The 27,554-nt window shown below is 32.9% G+C and overlaps 1 protein-coding gene across 1 annotated transcript in view; it reads left to right on the plus strand.

The window, feature by feature from the left end:
* The first annotated feature begins 5,710 nt into the window (after window positions 1–5,710).
* The window catches only part of LOC143236357 (replication protein A 70 kDa DNA-binding subunit-like), a 53,668-nt gene continuing 31,824 nt past the window's right edge, over window positions 5,711–27,554 (plus strand). The window contains exons 1-5 of the mRNA XM_076474627.1: window positions 5,711–5,882; window positions 15,649–15,699; window positions 16,454–16,529; window positions 18,939–19,051; window positions 23,501–23,699. Coding sequence (XP_076330742.1) covers window positions 5,850–5,882; window positions 15,649–15,699; window positions 16,454–16,529; window positions 18,939–19,051; window positions 23,501–23,699 — 472 coding nt within the window. The 5' untranslated portion in view covers window positions 5,711–5,849. The remainder of the gene's footprint in view (window positions 5,883–15,648; window positions 15,700–16,453; window positions 16,530–18,938; window positions 19,052–23,500; window positions 23,700–27,554) is intronic.

Consider the following 27,554-nt stretch of genomic DNA (forward strand, 5'->3'; position numbering starts at 1 on the left):
CGAATTCGAAATGCAGTCATGAAATAATAATAATTATTGTAAGATATTATTTATCAAAAAGGACTTTCGATATACTTCTTGTGTCCATGAAAGTTTTCATTATTAAGCTATAGATAACTAAGGAATAATGTTTTGTATTTTTGTATGTTTGAAGGTATTTATTTGTCCATGTTAAATGTTAGTGACTGCGAATAAACTATCAGTATGATGGATTTATTCGTGCTAAAATCGTGATTTTTTTAAGATATTAGAAGTTATGGGAGACTATAAAGTATTTTGACTCCCAGTGGCATGTTTGCGGTCTTACGACTCTAGAAACTGGGTTTTGCAACCCGTGGTGGGCAGAGCATAGGTAGCCCACTATGGAGCTTTGTGTTCAATTACAAACATAAAGTAGTTTGATCTCTATAGTATTAACAAGCACTATGTCAATTATCTTACTTGATAACTTTAGGTAAAGTAATTACTATTCAAGTTTTCTATATGTAGTTTTAATATTAAAATTTTCGTGTATATTAATGAATTCAACGTCAATCCTCATCAAAGGTATAGGACTAAGAAAAGTGAGTTTCTTTGTTTGTTCTTGAATTTCGCGCAAAGCTACACGAGGGCTATATGCGCTAACCATTCCTAATTGAGCAGTGAAAGACTAGTGGGCAGGCAGCTAGTCATCACGACCCACCGCCAATTCTGAGGATATTCTATTACCAACGAATAGTGGGACTGATCGATACATTATAACATCCCCACGGCTGAAAGAGCGAGCATGTTTGGTGTGACGGGGATTCAAACCCGCGACCTTCAGATTACGAGTCGAACGCCTTAACTCACCTTGCCATGCCGGGCCAGTAGTAAGTCCGAGGACTTATAATGCTAGAAACCATGTTTCAATAACCGAATCGGCACGGCACAGAAAAAAGTATACGGTAGCTTTGCGCTTAACTACAAACAAGTAAACAAAGACAGTGGTGTTTATTGACTGTTTTCTTTTTGTATATCTAATTTTTTAAACGTATTTATCACTTACCGTACACTCCCGATGTCGAATGTTTCTCCAGTGAGTATTTCAGGTTGAAAAGATACAACATAGAATTCAGTGATTGTTTGTTTGTTTGTTCGTTAGTCTTGGAATTATGTACAAAGCCGTTACAATGGGTTATCTGTTCTCTGCCCATCACGGGTATCGAAACCCGATTTGTAGTGTTGCAAGTCCACAAACGTATCGCTGAGCCAATGGGGGAACAGAATTCCACGAATTTGAGGTATTGTACTTATAAGTCGATATGATGTTGAGACACCACATTAAATATTATAGCTCTGTAATCAAGTGAAAAGGTGAGCATTATTAGTGAGAACATACTATATCTAATAAGTGGGGTAAGCAATTATATGACATTTCAAAATGTCTCCGAATTTATGATTTGTCAGAAGCGGGACATTTTTTCATATTATAGTGAAGCTATTAATGTCAAATTACTGGGTAAATTTATAGAGACAAGAATTTCCTTAATTTTTAAGAAAAAATGTGTTGATAATTGATATCTGTGTTTTGTTATCGTTTCAAAGAGAAGGATTCCATTTTAATGTTCAACCTCATAAGTGTGTTGTACACATCATAACAAACACGATATAAAGTGTAATTATTAAATGATTGTCTTCAGTTTTGTATTTTCGTATCATTTGATTTGTAATTGGGGCGTGTTGTTTAAGGAAATGAAAAATGCACATTATTGTTCAGAATGTTCAAGAATAACATATATGGTTTAAAGAGACTAAAAATCAGAGTTATGTACATCACTATTCAAATATTCAGGAACAAAATCCTGAATATAATTGGCCGTGGTGGCAGTAAGATGTAAAGTAAAACGGGGTGGGTTCTAACACAAACAGACATTCATCTCCATGTAGAATCCTTTGGAACCAACGCTGAATTGTAGGTTCAGAAACAGATCCATTACCGAATTGAATGCCTGGTTGATGTTTTGTGTAGTTTTGGTAGCTTTTCGTCCATGTTTTTACCGGAAGTTTGGCTCAGATAGTCTAGTTGCTTTGTGCCATAAAACACTAAATCAACCTACCAATCAACCATGTTTGAAGTCGTAGAGGAAAATCAGATGAAAGTCCTTCTTGTACATGCTGTCCTGAGAGTTATGAAACCTACTCTGAGTAAAGTTAAAACAGCAAACAATTAAGATGCCTTGTAAACGCCAAACGTTGGATTAAACCAACCAACCAACGATAAGTTACTAAATATTCAGCTTCTAAATGTCATCATGAGAATTCCGACATTTATTTCTGGACAACCAATTACTTACACACAAAAATTTATATGCGAAAAACAAATATATTAGTTTTAAATTTGTAAACCTGTGTCCTGTAACGACACTGGTTCACAACGAGAATGTTTATCTCCACATAACCTGACAGAAAAAAACAACATTGCTATGAATATACTCTAAATTTACTTTCAAGTACAACTTGTGTAAGAAGCTACACTATGCTAAGAACAATTCTTTTTCTTGCAGTAATGTGCAAAAGTGTTAGGACAAGAGGTTATTTTTTCATTCTTTCTATTTCATGGGGTTAACTCTTCCAAGCCATTTCAGAATTTAAATTTCAACAACATGGTAATGCTTCACTGATCTCTGTTGACAACTTAATAAGCCAGGGTGAGAATACTTATCATTTTTAAGAATTCTTATATGCTTGTACCAAGTGCATGTCATAAGAATTTTGATTGAATGAACACTGACCAAATTTAGAGTCTGAAATAACTATCAGGGTGTCACTTGCAGTGTTTTGACCATATAGAAAGAAGCCAGCAAGGAACTAGTAAGTGATATCGGTATATGCTACAAGTAATCAATTTAATAGCACTCCACAAATAAACCTTGATAAAAAAAGAGTTTAACACTTTAAGTTAAGCTTTGTTGTCATGTCCTGCCCTTAAATGTAGAGAATTGTCAGCAAAGCATAGAATTTCCATAGAGGTTTATATGATACTGACTGGACTCTCTGACAAATTGCTGCACACTTAAAATGCTCCCTAAACACTGTCAACTGCACTTTAGATCGTGAAGCCGAGACAGTTAATTTAAAAATAGAAAATGAAAAGGCAAAACACGTGAACTTAATGATTCTGATGTTAAATATTTTCGTTATAGAGCCGATGGGATAGAAGAGATACTAACACTGATCTCAAGCAATAAACGACAGAAATATGTCCAGAATTACATTATCAAGAAAATTAAACGATAAGGGAATATTTGGTCGTGCAGCAGTTAGAAAATATTTACTTCGATCTTCAAATTGTCAAGAGACTGAAATTTCCTATAAAGCACAAAACCTGGACTGTTGATTAGGAACTGGTGTTGTGGACGGATGAGTACAAGTTTAAAATATTTGGTTCAAAGAGTAGGTTATACGTTCGACGGAAGAAAGGTGGAAGATACTTACTTCAATGCATAGCACCTACCATGAAAGGTGGAAGATACTTACTTTAATGCATAGTACCTACCATGAAACGTGGAGGAGGCAGTGTGATGGTTTGGGGCGTTTTTCTGCTGAGGCAACAGGAGATATTTCCAAAATAAATGCAATAATGGACCAGCGCAAGTACCATCAGATACTGATTTATCATGATATACCCAGTACCTTGTAAATTACTGCTAAAGCATTCTATTAACAATAACAGAATGACCCTAAACATTCAGCCAACCTACGTAGAAATTACTTCGCTAAGAGAAAGCTGTTGGAGTAATGCAAGTCATGTAATAGCTCACACAAAGCACCGAACTCAACCCAAATGAGCAGATCTAGGATTTGATAGATCAAAATTTTACAAATCAAAAGTTACTTTTAAATGAGCTTTATGTGACTGTATTAGAAACATTTGGAATAAAATTCCAAAGGAAATTTTGATTAAATATATTGCAACAATGCATTAAAAACCTTATGCAGTTATTAAAGCAAAAGAAGGACACACAAAATATTAACCGTTTGCTGAATACTGAGTTTCTGTTGTACTAAATATGAGAATTAATAAAATTTTAATGTTTCATCTATATTTGATAAATCTCCCACTGTTCTTTGAAAGTAGCCTGAAATCTATTTTTTACTTTGTCCTAACAATTTTACACGATATTGCACATGAAATAATAAAGCCCTTAACCAATGTACAGATATATAATATTAGCAGATCTGAAAAACGTTACGTACAACTTTTGCAAATTATTCATCTCTGTAGTTCTTAGTATCATATCAATCAACTATCCTGTTGTGGTGACAGTGCAGCTATTGTAACTGGCTCTGAAAACTCCTGTTTATCCTTTGGAAAACATGCAGATGTACTGCAACATCTGGTTGTATCAGTTGAGTAAGTGTTGATCATGAGCTTTATGAGATGCTGGTACATTTGAAGCAAGTTTAGATGGATTAAGAACTATTAGAGATAAAGCTGTTTGGTTTCCCCTTTCAGTAACTTTAGAAATGTCTTCCCTCAAAGACAAGGTTTTCTCTGATGCCAAAAAGGCTAATATGACAACATATCAATAAAAACAATAAACAAAAATGCCTTGTGTGTAATTTGTTACTAATATATGTTCTTAAATGGAAGCAGTACAGCTTATCTTTGCTTTCAGTCAGGATTTCTTGAGAAGTTCACTTTCAAGTTTTGAACTCATCCTAATAGACTTCTTTATTTTCCATTAGGTCAAGTAAGTAATGTAACTTTCTAACTACTTTACCCTAGAAAAATAGTTGTTCTTGGTCCATGCATTAACTTTTAGGAAATTCAAAAGCCCCATGAATTGTTTTAGATTCTCCAAAGCAGTTCCTTTAAAGGTCAGCATCACTTTCGGATTGGACTATGAACTTTACTTGGAAAAACTAGAAACTTACAAGTGTGCCATAAAAATAACAAAACTATGTACTTTTCCAAAAGGGTCCTCTTGGATATCTCCCCTAATCTTGTTTGACTTATCCATGCCTGCTTTATTATCAACATAATGTGGTAATGAATGCAAAGACAGTTAGTCTTTGTTAAATGCGAGATTCAGAGACACATTTTCATCATCAGTAGAATGTCATTTATCACCATAGTTATTTTATTGTGTTCTACCATTCCTTTTCGAGCCCCTTAACCACGTCTAACCTTTACTTTTTGAGAGAGTTCTTATGGATTATTTCAGCAAATAAACAATAAATAAACAACCAAAGTAAAAACCACTTGTGTGAAGTTTTGATTTTAAACTCTTTCTTCTGTTCGACCTACTCTGTACCAAGAATCTTTGGATCAACGACATATTTTATGAAGGTCTAAAATCTAAATGGATTTAAACTTATAAAATTTGCCAACTTAATTTGAAACAGCATGCTTTTATTACAGACAATGTTTAAAGATCGAAATGTCCCCAGCTGGAATAGCAGTAAGTCTTTGGAATTACAACGCTAAAATCAAGAGTTTGAATCCCCTCGGTGGACACAGCCGATACAGCGTTGTGGCTTTGCTATAAGAAAAATACACAAGCGCACACAAATATAGATTGCAATTAGTTCGCTATTTTTACTTTGTAAAGGTTTTATAAAACTGACAATAAAAATAAATAATTTTGTTGATTTATATTTGAGGTATTTCTTTCTTATTTAATAAGAAAAGATTCATTTCTGACAATATTTTGTTTACTTCATTTTTCCAAGCGCTACCTGCTTTTATGAAACTATTAGGTATGTCAATGGAAGACATTAAAATAAGCCTGTGAAAGAGCAGCTTGAGAATTACGTAAACTTCAATTTTCATATACGTATTTTTAAATATTAATTGTTTTCTTCTTGTTGGTAATCAAGAAACTATGGCTGTGCATTTATCTGCAGGATCCGTACATGTGAGACAGTTATTGACTAATAGTTCTGTGGTTATAAATTAATGTAAAATTTTCTGTTGTTTATATTTAATAAAGCCGAGAGTGCTAAGAGTTAAGTCTTCTGGTTTTGTTTTTATAACGTTATGCATTGGTACTTGCTTGTCCAACAAACATATATTGTGTTTTATGATATATTTTAAAAGTAGTAACACTGTTTAATGAAGTATTCCGCCAAAATTATGTTAAAAAGTTTTGTTAAACGTATATTAAGAAGAAAGAGAAATAATGGACTTTCTTTCTTCATGAATATTGATATTGAATGGTTGTTTAAGATCAATCAAGTAATTCTGAAGTGTGAAATCTTATTAGTCTGATAAGAAATGTAGAGGGCTATCAGTTACAAACTCTCAAGTGAAACTGCATCCCTGCTCTTTATTATACGTGTATAAAATGGGTTGTAAATCATTTAGCATTAGAACTTAATGAAATTAGAAATAAATGCAGAACGTTTAGGAATCTCTGAACCATTTAACCACAATATGCCAAAATAATTGTGTAGAGACAACTGAAATAACATTATGCAAAAATAAACTGAAATACATGAAAAATGAAACTAAAACAAAAAAGTCTTGAAACATATGTCAAGAACAACTATTTTCACATTGTTTCCTATTGGGTAATTGTTGTTGTGAAACAAGTGCCATATTTTTGGTTTATGACAAGTCACACCTGTTACTAACATACAGGTAATGCTGCAGAATAGAGCAGTTTTGATAAAAGGATTTTTTATATATGTAGAATTATCAAATAAATATAAAACATATATATATTGTGTTATTATTTAATTGAATTTCCATGGGTAGTTAAATACTATTTTTTTTAAAGAAAGTTTGTTGACTTTTATGATAAGTTATGACTAAAAGTTGTAATAGTTGATGCATGTTAAGACAGTGTGTTGCATAATTAAAATATTATCATACTAGACTCTCACACTAAATTAAATGTATCTTGAATAGCCAATTAAGTAAATTATAATAACGAAGTTGAAAAGTTACTTTAATACCTAAAACATTACTTAATTGTTCATATATGATACATGTACACAGTGTTTTCCTGTGGTAGGGAAAGAACATGCCAGATGCTTGCTTGATTAATTACTGATTAGTATCTGTGAATTAAACAGGTGAGGTCTCATTGAAGAAACATGAAAATAAACTTTTCTTTCATCTGCTTTACAGTAAGCAGGTTAGTAATACTAATCAGAATTATTAAACCAACATAATAAGTAATGTTATAATTTTTATAACATTTTCCATTGAACAATGAAGGAATAATTTAAATCTATCCATACTTTATATTTTTTATTCATTTCAGGGTTAACTATATTTCATTTGACCATCAGAAAACATGCACAGAAAAGACAAATAAAAACAACAAAAAACAAACAGCAGAAGATTTAAAGTCTAAGTGTGCCAGAACAATGTTTCAAGTAGGCATGAAGAAGGTCACAGAAAATGTCAGAATCTATATATAAAAATCTATAATCACTTTTTAGTGCTTTGGATATTAAAGATGAAACAAAATTGGAAGAATTGATATTAGTTCAGAACTCTTAGAACTTCATGATGTTCATATGCTTCCTGTCAACAGACCAAAGATTATATTAGAATTGGCTCTCAGTCACCTCTTAATCAAATTTATCCAGATTGTAGATACCAGTTTTAGTTTTCCAAGTTAAAAGACCAAATGGTGATGTTCAGAAATGCAAGTGATCAGTTTGTAGATTTCATAAATGTGCATTGTTTTGCTTCCCTTGCTGGCTATTTGCTGCACAAGCTAGTCAGATACTCAAAATCTCTTTCTTAACAACTTGTGGGTTTGGCAAAAAGTTTGTAGTAAAAAACCTTTTAATTGCTTTCCAGTCCATTAAAACAGAAGCTGTGACAACATGATGTTTAGGAACAACAAGGAACATGTTGGTACATCTAGGTGGGTTCCATCCTCTATACTTAACTACAACTATTAAATAAAAGAACACCTCAAAGCTCTTATCATTCATGTAGTTATTAAACATTCATTTTAACTCACTTAAATTATTTGCCTCAACAACAATAAAAGACAACTCATTCCAAGGCCCAACTGCCTTGTTAGAAAAATAAAACTGTTTTAGTGGAAGATGACTTCTATGCTACCAACATTTCTGTTCATGTCCTGTAGTACTACCATTCTAAATATTAAGTGTGAAAGAAAAGATGATGCATTAACACTATCAGTTCTCTTAACAATCTTAAACACCTCAATTAGAACTCTCTCTCATTCTTTAAAAAAAATTTCAGTGGTCTTAACCTCTTATCAAATAACAGTCCTTCCATTTTAGGCACCATTTCTACTATTTCTGACAATTAAATGACTTCCGAGGGTAAGAAACCCAAGACTGAACACAATACTCCAAACGTGAACTAACCAGTAACCTGTACAATTATACCCTCATTAGACTTACATTCAGTATTTCTGTAGATACCATCTAAAATCTTATTTGCCCTACCACTAGCAACAGCACATTGTTTAGATAGATGACTTAAGAAACTAGTCAGTCATTACATCAAGATCCCTTTATTTCATAACACTGTTAAGATTGTGGTTATTTTAATTATGATAACCCACATACATTATCTTGTATTTATGATAACACTGCACAACAAAGTTTTTGCTTCTTGAACACTGTTGGGTGTTCCTTATAGATTTTTGGCTGCTGATCATGAAATTCACATCTAAATTTGCCCATCATATACCACTTCATTGAAATCTTCAATTTTGTAATGTTTTTCTTATATTTGTGTCCAAAAATTTTTGTTTGTGTAAGAGACCAATGAACAATGTTTTGTGCATTTTGGGCATGTCCAGGCATGAAATCAGGCCAGGTTAGAAGCTGTTCTGTGGAAGTATGCAGCCCGGGCATGCCTGGGCAGGCCAGAACCAGCTTGACACTGTCTCAGTAGGCTATAAAAGTGGCTTGCATACACAGATGCTGCTCATTGGATTAATATAGACCTTATAGTGTGTATGTATTGTTTTAGAATATAGTATTGCCTCAGTAGCACTGTAACAAGTAAGTTAGATGTTAAAGACATTTTACAGGATGATTGGTGTTGGTCAGTATGTCTCGTGAATGTCGTAACAGTTGCGATACATTCTGTTATATTTGTGGTGAATATTTGCTTTTTCATCAGAGACACTCAATGATTGCTCTTGTGAAGAAAGCATATCATCTGTACTTTGGCTGTAAAATTGGTGATCAAGACCAGAAATGGGCACCTCACATTTGTTGTGGGACATGTGCTGTCTGTCTGAGAGCTTGGCTTAGAGGCACTCAAAAGACAATGCCGTTTGCTGTCCCAATGATATGGCGAGAACAGAAAGACCATGTTATGGACTGTTACTTCTGTTTGACTAATGTGTTTGGTTTCTCTGCCAAAAACAAGAAGTCAATTGAATACCCTAATTTGCCTTCAGCAATGAGACCTGTGCCACATGATGACAGTCTTCCAATTCAGAAACCACCAAAGGAATGGACCTTAAATGAACCAGATGAAGAAACTGCAATGCAGGGAACTGGCAGTGACATTGATTTGGATTTTGAACCATGCGTCTCAGGCGATTCACATCTCAACACAGTCAGAATTAAATGATCTGGTCAGAGATTTGGCTCTGTCAATAGCAAAAGCCAAATTGCTGGGTTCCAAACTGCAGGAATGGTGTTTGCTGTCACCAGGTATGAAAATTTCTGTTTTTGAAACTGCCAAGGTGGTATAACCAAATTCTTTGCACAAGTTGACAGTCTCTGTTTCTGTGTTGACATTGAAGGATTGTTCTTTGCTTTGGGTTGTGACCATGACTTTCAAGAGTAGTGTCTCTTTATTGATTCATCAGTGTTAAGCCTCAAAGCCGTTCTGTTACACAATGACAACGTTCACCCTTCAATACCTGTTGACTATGCAGCACACATGAAAGAAACTTATGAGAACATGGAAATGTTGCTGAAGCACATCCAGTACAGCAAGTGCAACTGGAATATCTGTGGAGATCTGAAAGTTGTTGCTCTGTTACTGGGACTGCAGCTTGGCTATACAAAGTACTGTTGTTTCATCTGTGAATGGGACAGTCGTGCCAAAGAGTCACATTATTCTAGACAGAGCTGGCCACTCCATAAAAAATTAGTTTCAGGACAGAAAAATGTGGTACACGAACCGCTTGTTGACCTGGCAAAGATTTTTATGCCTCCTCTTCACGTAAAATTGGGACTTATGAAGAATTTCGTGAAGGCAATGAACAAAGAAAGCGAAGATTTTCATTATTTAAAACAGATGTTCCCAAGATCAAAGTGGGCATTTTTGTTGGCCTTCAGATCAGACATGTTATGAGTGACAAGGGGTTCGAAGATCTGTTAGTTGGGCCAGAAAAGATTGCTTGGAAAGCTTTCAGAGATGTTGTTGACAATTTTCTTGGTAGCTACAGAGCCCCACATTACATTCAGCTGGTAGACAAACTTCTCAAAGCATATAAAACAATGAAGTGCAACATGTCACTCAAGATTTATTTCCTCTACTTACACTTGGATTTCTTCCCCGCAAATCTCAGTGCTGTCAGTGATGAACACGGTGAAAGGTTTCACCAGAACATTGTTATAATGGAACAACGATATCAGGGCAACTGGAATCTGTCAATGCTTGCTGACTACTGTTGGACACTGATACATGATGCACTGGACATTGAATACAAATGAAAATTAGGAGCAAAACACTTTTAATTATGTTGAACTTAATAGTGTATTAGAAACATAAATGCAATTAAATATGTTATTGCCGGTAAACAGTTAACTGTCTATTTCCCAGAGTTCCTACATGATGAAGCAAAACCAAAACTATATTTGTGCATATCCACCAGATACCTGTCACAAACAGCAAAAACTTTTCAGGAACCAAATTTTTTCAAAAAAATTGTTATATAGTGTAATTAAACCCATCTGCTATTTATTTGTCCAATGGACAAAATGATCTAAATCCTTTTGTAAAACAGCAGCATTTCCTCACAGCTAGCAACAATCAAGAACTTAATGTCATCACCTAATTTAAGTAATTTATTGACCATTCCTTCATATATGTCATTGATATAAATAAAAAAGAGCAAAAGTTCCAAGACTGAGTTTTGAGGTATCACACTTGAGACATTAATCCAGTTTGACTGAACTCCATTTATAACAACCTTCTCTCTCCTTCCATCCATCATCTCTTCCATTCAGGTTAGTTACTTACCCCTCACTGCTTTCTGAAAATCACAGTCACCAAATCTACATACTTACTCTCATCTACATCAGAAGTCTACTTTTTCAAAGAATGTCAAAATATTTGTAAAGTAAGGTGAAACATTTTAGTGAAACCTTTACTTGTTCAATAAAATTCTAAACTTTGTTAATGATTTTGCAAAGCTTCTTTTATTAACTTTCAAAAAGTTTTCCCACAACTAATGTAAGACTAAGAGGCCTATAATTACTGGGACAGTTTTTAACACCTGCTTGTAAATAGTAACATTAGTCAATTTCCAATCCTTTGGCATCTGCTCAATATGCAATGGTTTGCAAAAAATAGTAGGAAGTGGCTTATGTATTCAGTCATTAACCTCCTTTGTAAACTCTTGGGAAAATATTATCTGGTCCATGGAGCTTTATTGTTCTTCAAACTTCCCAGTTTTTTCTTAACAAACTCAGAAATAATGCAATCAACTTGTTTCTAGCTACCAACTATTTAAGAGGAGGAATACTGTTTAAATACTTATTAGTAAAAAGTAAAGGAAAAAACATAATTTAATAATTTAGCCATCTTATAATCATCAGATATAAGCCTTCCTTATTTATCTTTCAAACATCCTAACATTTTGTTTACCCTTAATGTATTTGAAGAACTTCTTACTATTAATTTTAACATTTTCAGCTAACCATCTTTCATATACATTGTTTGATGTTCTAATTTTATGAAAATCAACTTTCTTGATCCTTTAAATCTGTTATCTTAGCAGGAAATGTAAATTTCTTACATTTGTTATGCTTTTCTTCACTTTTGTCTCCTACACCCTTTAGGAGTCAACTTTATTTCACTTGAAGCCACCCTTTTCTTTCTGTAAAGAATATCTAAATATTTATCCTCAAGTATTTTTCACATTTTATCAGTGTCTCCCGATTACTCTGCTACCCAATTCACAACAAACACATTTTTGTGACACCCCTTGAACATTTAAATTCTGGAAAGTTGTAACTGAAATATCATTATCCATGAACTTTATTTGCAGAAAGACATCAAACTTAATAGAAAAAATTATCACTTTCACTCAGATGTTACTTAGTTTCTGCTCTCTCAACCCTTTATATATTAGAAGTTAACAACAGATCTAAATTATAACTATTTCTTGTTGGATTGGTGAAGAAAACCATCTTGAACAGTTTTCAAAAATGTTTTTTCCTCATGGTTTGATTCTCACATTTCCCAATCTACATGCTTGTAATTAAAATTATCAGTAATTATGACTACATTAACAGGTGGAATAATGTAAAACTTAACTTCCTCTTGGAATCCTGCTAACATCTTTCACAGTCTACACATCTCTCTATCTGTTGCCTCTACTTGAAACAGGATAGTCTCCAACTTCTCCTCCAACATTTAAACACTACAAACAAATTGCACATCATATCTTTATTGCTAGTTTTATTAGAAGTACACTCCAGCCTTGAGTTCCCACATAAAACTCCCTTATTGTCCCCATCACACCTAATAAATTGTAAATGCTTGACTTCTTCACTATCTTAACTCCATTCTATTTGTAATGTGGGAATAAATAATACTAAATACCAGTAATCTGTTTACAAATTATTAAGCATAATTGTTTAAGAATCAAATGTTTTAAAGTATTTTATAACAACTTTATTTTCAGACTAAAGTAGTTAATTTTGTCTTTAATTGTAATGTTATATTTAATGGCATTAGTTGGAAGGATGTTTGGCAAACAACTCTGATGTTGATGGTCAGTTAATGCAAAACAGTCAGTCAGAAATGGAGAATTTTCATCCAGAAGGTCTTTGGTGTCATTATATATATAAAATCATGGAAGAAAGAGTACTCCTCTTTTGATGATGAGTGAAACAGAACAGGTGATGTTGATAATTTTGATGGGTTAATTGAACATTTGCCTCATCATGACCTACTTCTTCATGAACATGTAACTATGGTGAGAACATCAGGGAAAGTATCTGTAGGTTTACTGTCTGTCATATTTTTCAAAAAATGAATTTCAAGATGCAATGGGAAAAAATAAGCTCAACAAGAAATTATTCTGAAAGGTTACTGATAATGAATGTGAAGGTATAAATCAGGAGTATTAGGCAACATTTCAGATTTATAAAATAGTGAATTTCTTTGGTCTTATTTGATAAAACTAATAAGGTCATTAGTAATGATTGCATGACATATGTAGCAGAACACCAAGGTGACCAAGAAGAGGTACCAGATAAAGTTTTGTTTGTAAAGACAATCGAAACACCAAATCTGAATGAAGTGTCACTGTCTTCTTAACAAAATCACATTTCTGAGTATGGAGGATTCATTTCCTAACATATGCAATGCTTTGCATGTAGTTTTGATAGAACATTGCCATTGACTGTTGCTTCAGCTCAGAAATCCTTCAGTAAAATGAAACTGGTCAAGAATAACCTGAGAAGCACAATGAGACAGAATATATTAGCTATGTAACAGTTTTAAGTATTGAAAGTGAGTTAGCAAGTTAATTTTGGTGATGCTATTGATACTTTTGTTGACAAAATAAAAAGACCTAGAAAAGGTTTTTTTATATAAATTGGGCTCATTTTAATTTCAGTGCTTAATTCTTAGGGTCCTATCACCTACTTACTCTCAGATCATGAAAGTTAAGTATTGTGATTTAAATGAAATACATTTCCAATTTACATGTGTCTGTGTATTGTTATTATTCCTATTAGTTTCCTAGATATGTTTTCTAAGAAATTAACTCATATAAAGCATTCACTTGATGAATCAGAGTCTCAGCCTCACTGATGTAACAATTACAGTAAGCAGTGGATAAATTAAAAGTGCAACTATTTTGAAATGCTTGGAAGTTACCATAAAATATAAATTAATTAATTCATTTATTTTTCTCAACCTTAAAGTGCTAATCAAATAAAGTCATGCAGTCCACTGAATGATCAGATGTCAGGATACTTTATAAACCAACTTTATTAATGATTCTTTAATTTGATTCCTGGTGGTAAATTCCATAGAAAATGATGCAAATAATACTAAAAAATTACTGAAACTTTCTACAGTTTAACATGTTTCATTAGCTTGAATTACTCTGATATTTTTTATAACTTCCTTGAATACAACTTTGCCATGTTAACTATTTCTTCACTCACAACCATGTAGATTGAAGGAAAAGACTTCTTGAGTTTGAGTGTGTTGACTGTTGTTATAGTAAGGGGGGGGGTAAAGATGGAATGAATAAGCAATCTAGAATCAGAAGTAGCTCAGAGGTCTGAAATGTTTCTCTCAACTCTGGCTGTCACTCTAGATGTGCAATGAAACAAGAACTGAGAAAGCCAACATAACACTTTTTATATACCATAATTCTGAGGTGTTGTTGAGGATTGGCTTAAGACTCAGTGATAGTGAAAACATTATGAGGATGGTCATTTAAATGCTGTATTAATTCAAACTTGTACAGCTACGCCAGAAATATATATCACATAGAAAGTGTTAAGCATAATAGTATACTATATAGGAGTTTTAGAATAAGAGATATATTTTGCTACATCAATTTTAAGTATATAACTGAGATGATACCAAAATATTTTTATAAAATGTTTCTTGGAGATCCTTTGTATTGTTGACAAGAAAATGGAAGGATAATTTTATAAATAATATTTGAATATTGTTGCAAAAAATATTACTTTACTGAGAATAAATCTAAATTAAAATCTGTAGTTGCAATGTGCAAAAAAACCAAAAAAACACAAGAAGTGATTACTTGCATCATAATCGTTGTGTATGTATAGTGTGGAATTGTGTGCCAAACAAAGAGAACTTAGATTGAGAGAAAGAAACAATGATATAAATATTTTCCATTTACATTATAATGGTTATTTAATGAATAACAAAAAGAGGTGAGAAAAGAAAATGTATTTCTCGTTGTTTTTCATATCAGATATAAACATTCAGCTATCTAAATATTATTTGTACTTTGAGGGAGAGATGGAATCCTTCCTTCATTGCTACTTGCATGCCCTAATTAATGTAATACTGCTTATATAATTAGCAGGTAATACATAAATAAAATAGTACTTTAATACCACATTGTTGTTTATTTTAAGCAAAATAAATACAACTATAGTTGAGTAATTAAGTTAATGTAGGTGATAAACTATGAGTAACAATTACGTCAATCATTGTTCTGTAGAATATTCAATTAAAATTATGCTTAAAGTGATTAATGCCATGAAAATAATCAGTAAATTGGAATAAGAGATTTTGACTGTTTTGATGCACATTCTCAAATCTGTATGTATGGGGACTGTATGTTCTGGCTTACTTTATAAATTTATAGTTTGATTACTCTTTATGTCAATGTGTGTCAAAAAATTATTTTCAATAAGTATGTTGCAACACTTGTAAACAATCAAACCATCCAGAAGACAGTATTCTAACTGATCTTTTAAATTTTTTAACAGAGGATATTGAATAATCGAGAAAGTGTGGATAAACCTGTTCTACAAATTCTGGTAAGGGTGTATTTTGAAAATTGCCAAAGGTTTATTTTTCAGAAAGTAAAAGTACATAGAGGAAGATATGGCTAAGCCAGTTATTTTAATTGGTACATCATGTTTCTACTCTTAGTTATTCTTCAGCAAACACTTCAGCCAATATTGTAAAAAATGTGCATTTAAGTAATAAGAATTGGCCTGGCATGGCCAGGTGGTTAAGGCACTTGACTCGTAATCCAAGGGTCGCAGGTTCAAATTCTCGTCACACCAAACATGCTCCCCCTTTCAGCTGTGGGGGTGTTATAATGTTACAGTCAATTTCATTATTCATTGGTAAAAGAGTAGCCCACAAGTTGGCAGTGGGTAGTGATGACTAGCTGCCTTCTCTCTAGACTTACACTGCTAAATTAGGGATGGCTAGTGCAGATAGCCATCGTGTAGCTTTGCGTGAATTCAAAAACAAACAAACAAAGAAATATAATGTATTTTCATTGCCCTTAAACTTCAATACATGTTTTTTGGAAGAGAATTCATTTATTTAATCTTATTTTTGTTTTATACATGTTACACATAACTGTCAAAAGTATCAGAATTGTATAAATTATCATATATTTGTTTTTACTGCTATTTGTAATGAAATATGTTAATTAAAGTGAAAATTCTGTAGTGTACAGGTATGGCCTAATTATGTGTAGAACTTAAAATGTATGTATTGTCAGTGATTAAGAGTGAAAAAAATATTTAAGTAAATATAACTTTTTTTTTATTTTAGGGCTACAAATTAATTTCAGGAAGTGTGAATAAAAGATACAGACTTTTACTGTCAGATGGTTTATCTTGTATTCAGTGTAAGTAATTTTTTGAGGATTTAATATGTTTGTCCTACAGTATGAAACAAATACAAAATACTTCACTAAATTTGTTTTATTGTTTGAAAGGAATATGTAAATCCTAGGTTTAACCATGGTTTGACAAGATGTGTTGAGAAACGAGGTAGAAATGAAAGATTAATAAGAAAAAATTAGACTATTCATGAAAAGAATTAGTACAAATATATGTTTTACATTTATCTTATTTTTTTGTTTGATGTTATGGCTAAGAATGTTGGCCACTTCATTACAGAATTTGGTCAAAGCAGCTGAAGATGTGGGGTCTTGTGAATTGTCTATTAAATATAATACAACACTGGACTTTAATATGTTAGTCTAAGAATTGTTATCGCTATAACTTTTGTTTCCATTTAAAATTACCAGGAATTGGTCTTCTGCTCTTTGTAGGAAAAAGTTCAAAAGAGGCTACTAGGATGATGAAGAATGTCATATGATGGCAGGTTAACACCTGAAATTATTTTATCTTGCAAAAAGAGTTAGAGTAAACTTGATTGAGGTTAAGATTTTATAGAAAATTTATTAATTATCTTTTTCCAGAATTAATGGTGAGAATGGTAAGACAAGGGGACACAAATATAAATTTTTTTCAAGGTGGGTAGTTGTCTCTTCTAGTCTCAAATATGAAGGTTGTTTAGTTTTCTGATGTGTCTCAACACATACTCAGATATTTTAATTATCCTGCCACCATATGCTTAATAAAGGTTATAAGCATCTTTACCAACAAAATAAAGTGTAATTAATGTAAAAAGTCAACTTTTTTTGTGAAAGCACACTACAGTTGCTCTTTTTTTAACTCCTCAACATCCAACCTTAGAAAGGAAAGATTAATGGTGTTATTGTAACATGTTATGTGCATGTGCACTGACATCATTCTCTGTTACACTTTTCTTTACATCAGAAAACTTCTGTTGAATAACAGTGCATAATAAAAAGGTTTATGTTAATTGGGTCTTGAAAAACACTAAGAAAAAGAAGCAAAATACATATATTTCCCGAGGCTTTCTCATTTAATAATGTGTAATTTATGCACACAAGCATTTCTCTTTGTAACATAATTTCTACAAGATTTGCTTCTATATGCACCAACAAGTTAATGAAGATTTTTATCAGTGGGAGCACTCAGAGCACAACTCCCTCCCTTGGCATGGTAAACTAACTCCATCATTGTTTGTATAAATTTACATTTGGGGTATTGATTTATTTAGACTGTTCTCTCAAATAAATACACAAAACTACATCAGCCTAATAAAATGATTCACACAACAGCAGCAGTAGTAATTACAGCTTGGTAATTAGTAGTACTTAATCACTGATTAATGACCAAAAAATGGGTTTCTGCTACTTTTTTAACCACTGACATAGTATTAATTTTTATATTCTACCTTACATTGATTTATTCATTGTTTTTTAAAATATTTTTGAACTGTCATTTGTTTCATATAATTGGCATCTTCAGAAAGTTGCTATTTGCACATTTATATAAAAAACAACAACACAAGTTTTAAGAGGAAGAATCTTTTAAGAATCTTGGTGGACATATGTAGAATATTATTCCTCATCATTCTGCCAAAAATGATCTGTGTCCATTGATAATGACTTACATATTGACACCTTCATATTTATTGAGAGCTAAATATGATCAGTGCTATTTGGTGGGAGTATACAGTCTATTGCATGCCCCTCTTGTTGAAATGATGTGATCACATCACTAATTGACAAGATTATAAGCAAAAGCATCCTTTTTCCAGCCATATTCAGACATTTGTACAACTCTAGTTTTTTGTCTCACTCTACAATTTGGCAGCATTTCTTGTAGGTATTGTCAGTATTCATTTCAGAACTGAATAAAACAAACAAAAAGGAGTATATATTGAATGTTAGTTGCTTTTTGACTTTCTTTAACATTTATTCAACAGCCCTTTACCTATAAAGAACAAAAAGTTTTGTCTATAATTCTACAACATCATTAAAATATGGAAGTGCAGTGTTAATATTTAAAATAAATATCTATTGATAAGATTTAACGCATGCTTTGCATGAATTTGTATAAAGAATGATAGCAAAAATATAAACTTATTGAAGACATCCAATTTTTCTTTTGCCCAAATTTAACCTCCATACAGTTAATTAATATTTAACTGTAAAAAATGTGCCCTTAGACCAGCATGTGTTGTTAATAGGATGATACAGAATGAAATGATTGCTTATCTGTTAGGCTCTAGAGAATTGCCAAGGTATGAAACAAAATATGTATTAGTAATTACTTTTTGAGCTAAACAAAGCAGCAAGTTTTTTTGCTGAAATTAAAGTATTTTGATGTATACTATAGTTATTAAAGTAAATGCAAGAAGGTCTCTTTAATAACAGTTGTGATGTTGGCCACTCACTTGAATGACCTGATTGATAAAGGAGAATTAGAAAGGAACTCGGTGATTCGTCTTGATAGATATCTCTGTAATGAGATTCAACCAAGAAAGTATGTTTGTTTTCTTTGAATTCTAAAATAATTAAAACAGTGAGATACAAAGTTGGATATTATAAAAATGTTAAAATTTAGTTCCTTTAAGGCTAATGTAATTTATTTTACCTGTGTTGTAGTTATCATACGTAGACAATTAAGAACCTGTCACAGAAATGTTTATAAAGAATAAATTTGTAATCATGCATGAGGTACTTGAAGACATTGAAAAAAGAATAAACTTTAGTTTTTATTTTTAATGTAGAGCTAATTACTTTTAGTGTTTTTTGTACATGAAAATTCATGCTTTGAGAATAACCTTCATGTTGGTTATTTACAAACTTAGTATGTAATTAATATGAAAAAATTAACATTTTTGGCTCATGTACTTGAACACATTTGTTGGTAGTTTTACAAATGAAGGCTTGTGTAAGGTAGGTTAAACATATGGCACATGACAAATGTTTTGATTAACATTGAAATTTGTATATCTTTTCTAATAAGCTTCATCTCAACTGTTTGCATATTTAGTTAAAATGTATGTTTGGATAACGTAGTTAACGCTTAATAGTATGCATGTGATGTTATAATTAGATTAAATAACATTTGCATAACAACTATGTTATATATTAGGTTGAGGAATAATTTGTGAGCATTTTTAAATAATTTCATTCAAGCATTACATGCAAGACTATACAATACTTCAATGCATGAACACATTACACCCAAAACATTTATTATGATACTTTATTTCATGTAATACCTAGGTATATAGTATGCATTGTTTTAAACGAAATTGCAAGAAATTAAATGCGAAAAGCAGATGGTGTCGAAAATGCTCGATTTTGACATTCCATTTAATGAGCTGAAAATGAAAGCAAAAATTAAAGACATATGAAAATCAAACACACCATCTATTAGAGCAAAAAATTATCTACCAAATGACATGAAATATTTTGTGAAAGCGTTTCATTTATGAATATATTTTTTTAACTTGAAAAAACGCTCACGAATTATTCCTCAACCCAATATGTTTGCAAGAAAAGTAAAGAAAAATTTCATTCCAGTTTGCAACAATTCAAAATTTTGTTCCACATATCACACATTATAACAAATCTCCTAATACATTGTTAATGGTGATATATCAGATAATCTGATGATACTTTCCAGCAAACACTTTAGACTCTGAATTATGAACTCATCCCTTGGTTTAATTGACCAGCATAATTAAAATGTTAAACTGAGTATTGCTTGTTTTTTCATAACCTTGGCTAATACTGATTTAACAGAGATCTCCTGTTTTTGATGAGTGGAACGTGTTTTATATATTTTATTTGTGATATGGTACTCTCCCTCCTTTCCTAAGATTAGCTATTTTTATTTTGTGCTGTTTTCTATTTGAGAACATTTTTTGAATACATGCCACAAGCTTTTATCTATCCATTTGTTGAAATCCAGAGTTACACCATGTCTCTCATGTGAATCACTACACATCATCTCCACCAATTGGATAGTACTATATCAAGTAATGCATGTGACTCCATCTATGTGCCTCCACTGACGTATCACTTCTTATTTGGCAGTGTTAGAGTGCATATATCTTTTTTTAGAACAATTATTACTCTAGAAATGGTTTAACTTTCATTAACTTAGTTTCATTTCAATTTTGTTTGAGAGCATTTGATTTACCAGCATTTAATATATATATTTTTTGTTGATTTCAAATCACGCATGAATTTTAAAGTCACTGTTATCACTTTGGGTACATATCACTTGTCCCTCTTCTCACTTTTGGCCACAGGAAAAGCTGACCTGTCAGGAGACTTTGCAGCCATTGTTCATGGGGAGATGAAGTACTTTATGGAATGCATATTGTCTTCTGTTTGTCCCTTATTCCTCCTGTACATTGAACCTTTTACAAGTTTATGCTTGCTATCATTTTGATCTCCCATAGTTTGCTGTATCTTCCCACACCTTTCTAAGGAATCTGTTTAGTTCTTATCAATTTTCTCAGAGTATATATCTCAGGTATGTGTTGTTTTCTTTCTTGCCGTTAGTTTTTTTCCTATTTCATTTTATTCAGGTTTACATTGTGCTTTTGCTATCTTATTTGTGACTTTTTGGGGGGCTACCACATTCTGGACCATCAGTTGTGGATTCAATTTACCTATTTGGGGGGACGAGCCCTAAAAATTTATTCTTTATCTTATCTCTGCCTCATCTTCCTTTTTGAGGCTTTTTATGGAAACCCTCTGGAGTTTCTTGGGCCATTTTCCTTCTTTCTCATTATTAGGTGCATGTTGTCTCTAGCTTTGGCCAAGCACAGGTGGTTCACTTTTCTTTTGATCTTTGATGCCCACGATGCTATATTTTTGTAGATCCTATCAACTAGTTTTGAATAGGAGGGTCATTCTTATGGCCCCCCTTTTTATGACATTTTAGGTTTGACATAATTATTGTATCCTTGTTGTTGTGGGTAGTTTATGTCCAACAAGATTCTTTCTTTTTTGTTTCTCTCCAAGTGTCTCACATGGCTCTTTCATAGAGATTCTTTGGTCTCCTCGATTTCAGGTGTCAGATGGAATTATCCCATACCATCCGGTTTTTCTCATTTTTGCATGGTCCTTGCTTCCCCTATCCTTTCAATGTTGATCTGTTCCTTCTGGCTCTGTCAGCTACCAAGGTACATGTTGCTTCCAGTCTAAAGAGTTATTGTTCTTCCTGCTCTCACTGTACCTCTGTTTACACATCTTTCTGTGTATTCTCTATTTTATTTCTCCTTGATGGTATATTTCTTCCTCCTCTTGGCCTGTAGTCATTTTAGGTCAGGTAATTTTGCCCTCAATGTTACCAGGTTACTTTACTACTACTCTCTTATCCTATATCCATATTATACTTTCCTCCCATCAGTTACATCGCTTTCTTTTTTCTTCTGCCTCTCATCTTCATTGACCGTTGGAGGACATTATACAGTATGGCATTTGAGTGACTTCTATCTACAACACATTGCTGTTTCTGTTGCCTACCATCTGTAGCTCTTCTCTTGACTTCGACAAAGCTGTAACACAAGGTAAGTCTTTTCCAATGCTTTCTTTTGAAGTTTGAGAGAAACAATCACATAAGTTCTTACACAGGTTTTGGTTTTCCATTTTTCATTCTGAATTGCTCTTCTATGTGTAGGTTGCAGATGATCTTGAAATGTTTCTGCTTTTGTTTTTGGTTTTGCCTTATTAGGAGGTAGTTGATGACCTGGGTTGTTTCAGATTTGTTTGTGATTGTGGAAGTTGAATGCATAGACTTACTTAGAATTCCTGGATCCCTGTCATTAGGCCAACCTGTGTGTTCCTGAAGTCTTTTGATAGGTTTCCTCTCAACTCTAGGAATGAGGTAAAGGTGGCTGAAGTCCTCATTCTACTCTTATGATGATGTTGGTACCCAGCAAATGAGGTTTTGGATGTAGTTTACTTGCTGAGTGCAGTCCATCATACCTTAGCCACTCTACACCTTTGGGCACATTATCTCTTACCCACCTTCTGTCATGGGATTGAGTGATTCTATTTCTTTTATGTCTCTTTTTTTTTTTGTATCATTCTTTCCCATGCAAATGTGTTCTCCTAATGTTCTGCCATGTCTGGTTCTCCTGACTTTATCACTATTTTATGGCAAGGAGATACCTGGCTCAGATTTGTTGCAATGCCTCTACTTACAGCTTCTGATCTGCTTCACTCAATTAAGATACTTTCAGGGGATATGTTTGTGCTTTTCTTGTACCAATCCCTGCTCCACTGTAGGATTCAAGCTAATCTTGTGAGCAAAGGGAGAGTACCATAACAGAAGTCATAACTGTTTTAAATGAAAATGTATTTCCAGTAAACATTTCCCTCTTCTGACATCACCCACCTTTCTTCCTTACTGTGTTCTGGTTCTTATGTCTTGTGCCAAACTTCAAAGTGATAGTTCAGTGGTGGCATTTAGAGGGATTCATGTGCATCATGTGATAATAGTGCTCTCCTATTGTTGGAGAGATGATGCATAGTGATTTTCATAAGAGATGTATTGGAACTTTGGATTCCAACAGAAGCAGGGTTGAAGGCTTGTGGTATGCATTCAAAAAATGTTTTGAGATAGATGGCAGCACAAAATTAGAAAAGCTAATCTTATGAGAGAGGGAAGTATCTATTTGAAATAGATTTTCATTTAGGAAAATTATAACTTTTATTACCCAACATTGAAGATTTACTGGCAAGTAATTTTAAATGTGCATTACTGACACAATAGTTAAATAAGAAATTGTCAAAGAATCTACACTATAATAATATTAAAAGAGAATTGTTCAGTCCTGGCCAGAGAATATGATAAAATTATATTTGTAACAAAAAGGGGGTTGCTGTCAAAGTAACGTTATTATGTCTTATTTCTGTTAATTATAGTAAAAATTGTATGCTGCATAAGATCCACATCTGTTTTACAGGACATAGTTATGAAAAAAAAGGAATGTTTTTTTATACAATATAAAAATGTCTTTCATTCAGACGTGTGGATAACCATCTTGCAACTGACAGTCCTTGCTCGAGGCAGTGTGGTTGGAGGGAGGATTGGAAATCCTGTACTTACATCAGAAGTTGGACAAGCACACTCATCTGATGCTGTATTAGCTGCTGAGGACAGTAGTAGGTTGTTTTTCTAATTACTTATGTTATTTCCAGTGGAGCACTAAATTGGAGGGTTTGTGGATGGATTGATTATTTTTCTTCCTGAAATAAGTCCTCCTTTTTTTGAAAGCAACTACATGTTTACTATAGTAATTTATTTCCTATATACTGGTACTCATTTCTCTTCCTTTGTAGTTTTCCTGATGCTTATAACAGAAAAAAAATATCATTAAAAGTAAACTTTTATTTGATTCAGAGGTGAGTGGAAGCTTCAAGGCTTGTGGTATGAGAACTGTTTGTTTGTATACATAGGGCACTGCTGAATGAGGATAACTATTTAGGTGAAAAGAGATAAGTGCCTATCAGAAATGCAGTTTCATTATGGGAAAGTTATAACTTGAATTTGGTCAAACATCATTTCTCAGGTTCTTATTAATAAATATTAGAATGCATTATTTTATTTTATTTTCATGCTCTCACTGTTAACATATTTTCAGGTCTAATCCTGATAATATTTCATAAAGTTTGTCCAGCTTGGGACATCTTTATTAGTCCTTGATATATGTACTGAGCTAACAATGCAGAAAGGCTTTTTTAACGAAAATATAATATTAAAACTTAAAATTGGATGTATTAAACATTCTAATACTACTGGTAACAAAAGCAGTTGCAAAAATATAGTATAGTATATCTTATCAACTGAACACAGAATCATTAGCAATCAGCCTAAAATGATTTGCTTCTGCAACATCCAGAGAGGGAAGATTAGATACCTGGCTGCATTTGGTAGACAGACAATCGTATCTTTGTGCTAGTGACATCGTTGCATCTTGTGTGATAGCTGTGCTCTAGAAATTCAGTCACATTTCCAATTTTTGCACAGAAACAAGTAGGTAAACAATCAAGTGTTCATTCACTTCACATAATAACTTGGCACATATTGATTCTCTTGTACAACACCCTTAGTTAGAGAAAATAGTTAAGGTTTTATACAATTTCTCATTTATCATTTGCATTGTTTTATATATTATATTTTTTATTTTAACATTCAGTTGTTAACTTATTAAACCTTTCAACTCAATGCACAACTCATTAATAAAATTAAATCTTTTATAGAAAGCAAAATGTAAACATCATGAGCCCAGAGGAAGACCAGTAGTAATAATAAGATGTCTCCAATGTCACAGCAACATGTCTGCAGACTTATAATGCAAGAAATCAGGTTTTAATACCCATGATGGGCAGAGCACAGATAGCCCATGTGTAACTTTGTGCTCAATTTCAAGTAATCAAAGTAATAAGAAATAAAAATTAAATTGCAACAGTTGTAAGTATTGAGAGGAAAGAAATATGTAAAAACTAATGTAGCTTAATCTGTAATATATTATGTTATAGACCACACTGTTTTAAAGTTGGTATACAAAATATTCATAATAAGAGCTTATATTAATGGAAGGTAAAACAAGTTCTGGTCAATTAACTAAAATAGTACACTATTACTGCAAACAATTTAACAAAAAGAATCAAAATTTTAAATGTGAAAGTTTATAAAAGTTGCTAAACTCCATAATATGTAGCAATAATATTGTTGAACTTCCAACACAGTTGAAAGTATTTTCCAAAATGTATTATTTGGTGCAATAATAGTTGTTCTTTTACGTTGGCTTTGCCTTTTTAGTATTGGTTTTTGCATGCTCCAATTTATTTATACCCCTCTTAACTACCATTTCTAAAAGCTAATGTGCAAATTTCTCCACTCATATCAATGTTCCCACTATCCTGATACTGTATACAAGAATCTCACTTGGATAGTTTAATCAGTTTTATTGGACACAACATTGGTCATAGTTTTCTTTGAATATATATACATATATATATAAAACTAAATTAGATGTGATATTTGCAGGTGTAAATTCTTGTGTTACTGTTGTTAACAAGGTAGCTAATCTGACTTTCTGTATTTCTCCTTTGTTATCTAATGTTTCTCTGTGGTAGGTGGAGTGTTATTTTTGGTTGGAGCTGTCCATGTTTTTATCTGCTGAGAGATGAAGACATTGATTTGACTTGGGGTGTTTTCTCCTAGGGCTTCTGAAGTTACTTTTATTTTTGTTGATCCTGAGAAGAATTTGGATTTTTTTCTTTCACTTTTCTTTACTATGTTAGTTCCTCACAAGTCCAATTTGGGTTTTACTCCCTTTCTTTTATTAATATGGATTTCTGATGTGAAGATTTTCCTCGTCTCCTTTGAGTATCTAATTTGTCCTCCTTCCTGATTATTCTGGTTGAGGCAAGGAGATTTACTCTTTTATTGCATTTTTACTGTGGGATAGATAGATCTTGTACCCTCCTTTGTTTGATTGCCTTGGTTTTCTTTCCTCCTGGTGGAAGTGTATTTGTTTTGGCTGCTGACATGTTGATGTCAAAAGTTGAAGTTGTTAGCATGTTTCTAGAACTTTCTCTCTCTCTCTTTAAGTCTTCCTATATTCTAATATTTTTTTTTTAAGCCTGTGGTAATGAGTTACATCTCAGTAGATTCAACATATTTGTTTTTTGCTGGCCATTTCACTTATCCATTGGGGGATTTTTTTATGGTCTGATATTCAAACTCTTCTCAATGCTTTCCTTGCTTGTTCTTTACATGCTCAGGAAGCTTTCTTGTTGTTGTTTTATCTCACCTCATGGCTGTTTTTAACAATATTTGCTTGTCAGAGTCTTGTCTCTCTATTATCCAAGATCCATTATGTCTTGCTTCGACTGGATCTCACTTTGTGGAAAATATTGCCCAGACAGGTGTGCTTCTCTCAATCTAGTTACACACTAACAACCAATTTGATTATTCTTACTACTGGTTGTAACAATCTCTGTAGGAATGGTGTGTTTCATAAGACCATCTAGGCATTCACCAGATGATATTACTACATTATCATGCACTGTCACTCATGGACTTTTGTGAATAAAGCTAAATGGGATTCTATCTGTCTCTGCCAGTCATTGGAATCAATAGATTGGGGTTTATTTACTTTTAAAAGTTTAGAGAACTTGGTTCATCTATTGCACTGTTTTGCAGGACTCCCTTATGCACATTAAATCCCTGATTCTACTAGTGGAGATAGGGAGTCCTTACCTTGCCTAGTTTTTAGTTACTTGGTGGTGGACAGAGGCTTTTCCTTCAAAGTGTTAGAGTGCATTCTTCCAACTCTTGGACAAGAAGAAGAAGTTGGGGGCTCTCCTACTTGAGTCCCTGGATATTTTTTTCCAGATATCAGTAGGAGTGACACTAGCCTCTTTGGGAACCTACTCATAATTCTGGTTCAAACTTGACACTATTTGGTTGTGGTGTGCATGGCTCTTTTCTCAGATCAATGTTGATTTTGTCTATTGTTCATGTAAAGAGATTCAGTATCTCTTCATAATTCTGAATATGAAGTGATCCAGTTTGAGGTTCTTGGTTAAGCACAGGTTCAATGTCCTCTCTATAATTCTAGGATCAAGTGGAATATTTCTTGGCCATTGGGGATTGAGAATGAATGTTGATAATTCCAGACCAAATGAGTTCTATTTCTTTGGCTAAGGCATGCATGATCCTGTTGTTCTGATCCTGGAGTGCTGCTTTTTAGATTTTTTCAGGTGGAGGAGAAAGTTTGTCCACTTTCTTTCCATGAATTGGGTGGTGTAAAACATGCCACTGTTTGGCTAGAAGTTAGGATCCAATCAAAAGTATATTTACAACATTGTGATCCAATATCCTTAGCCACCAATATGGGATATAGGGATCAAGACTCCTTAATTCCAACTTCAAATTGTGGAACATCACTATCTGATTGGGGCTGGCCTAAAACAATGATTACTCGTGTACTGTTTCACCCTTGATAC

The sequence above is a fragment of the Tachypleus tridentatus genome, chromosome 13 (assembly GCF_004210375.1).
Source record: "Tachypleus tridentatus isolate NWPU-2018 chromosome 13, ASM421037v1, whole genome shotgun sequence".
Lineage (NCBI taxonomy): Eukaryota > Metazoa > Arthropoda > Merostomata > Xiphosura > Limulidae > Tachypleus > Tachypleus tridentatus.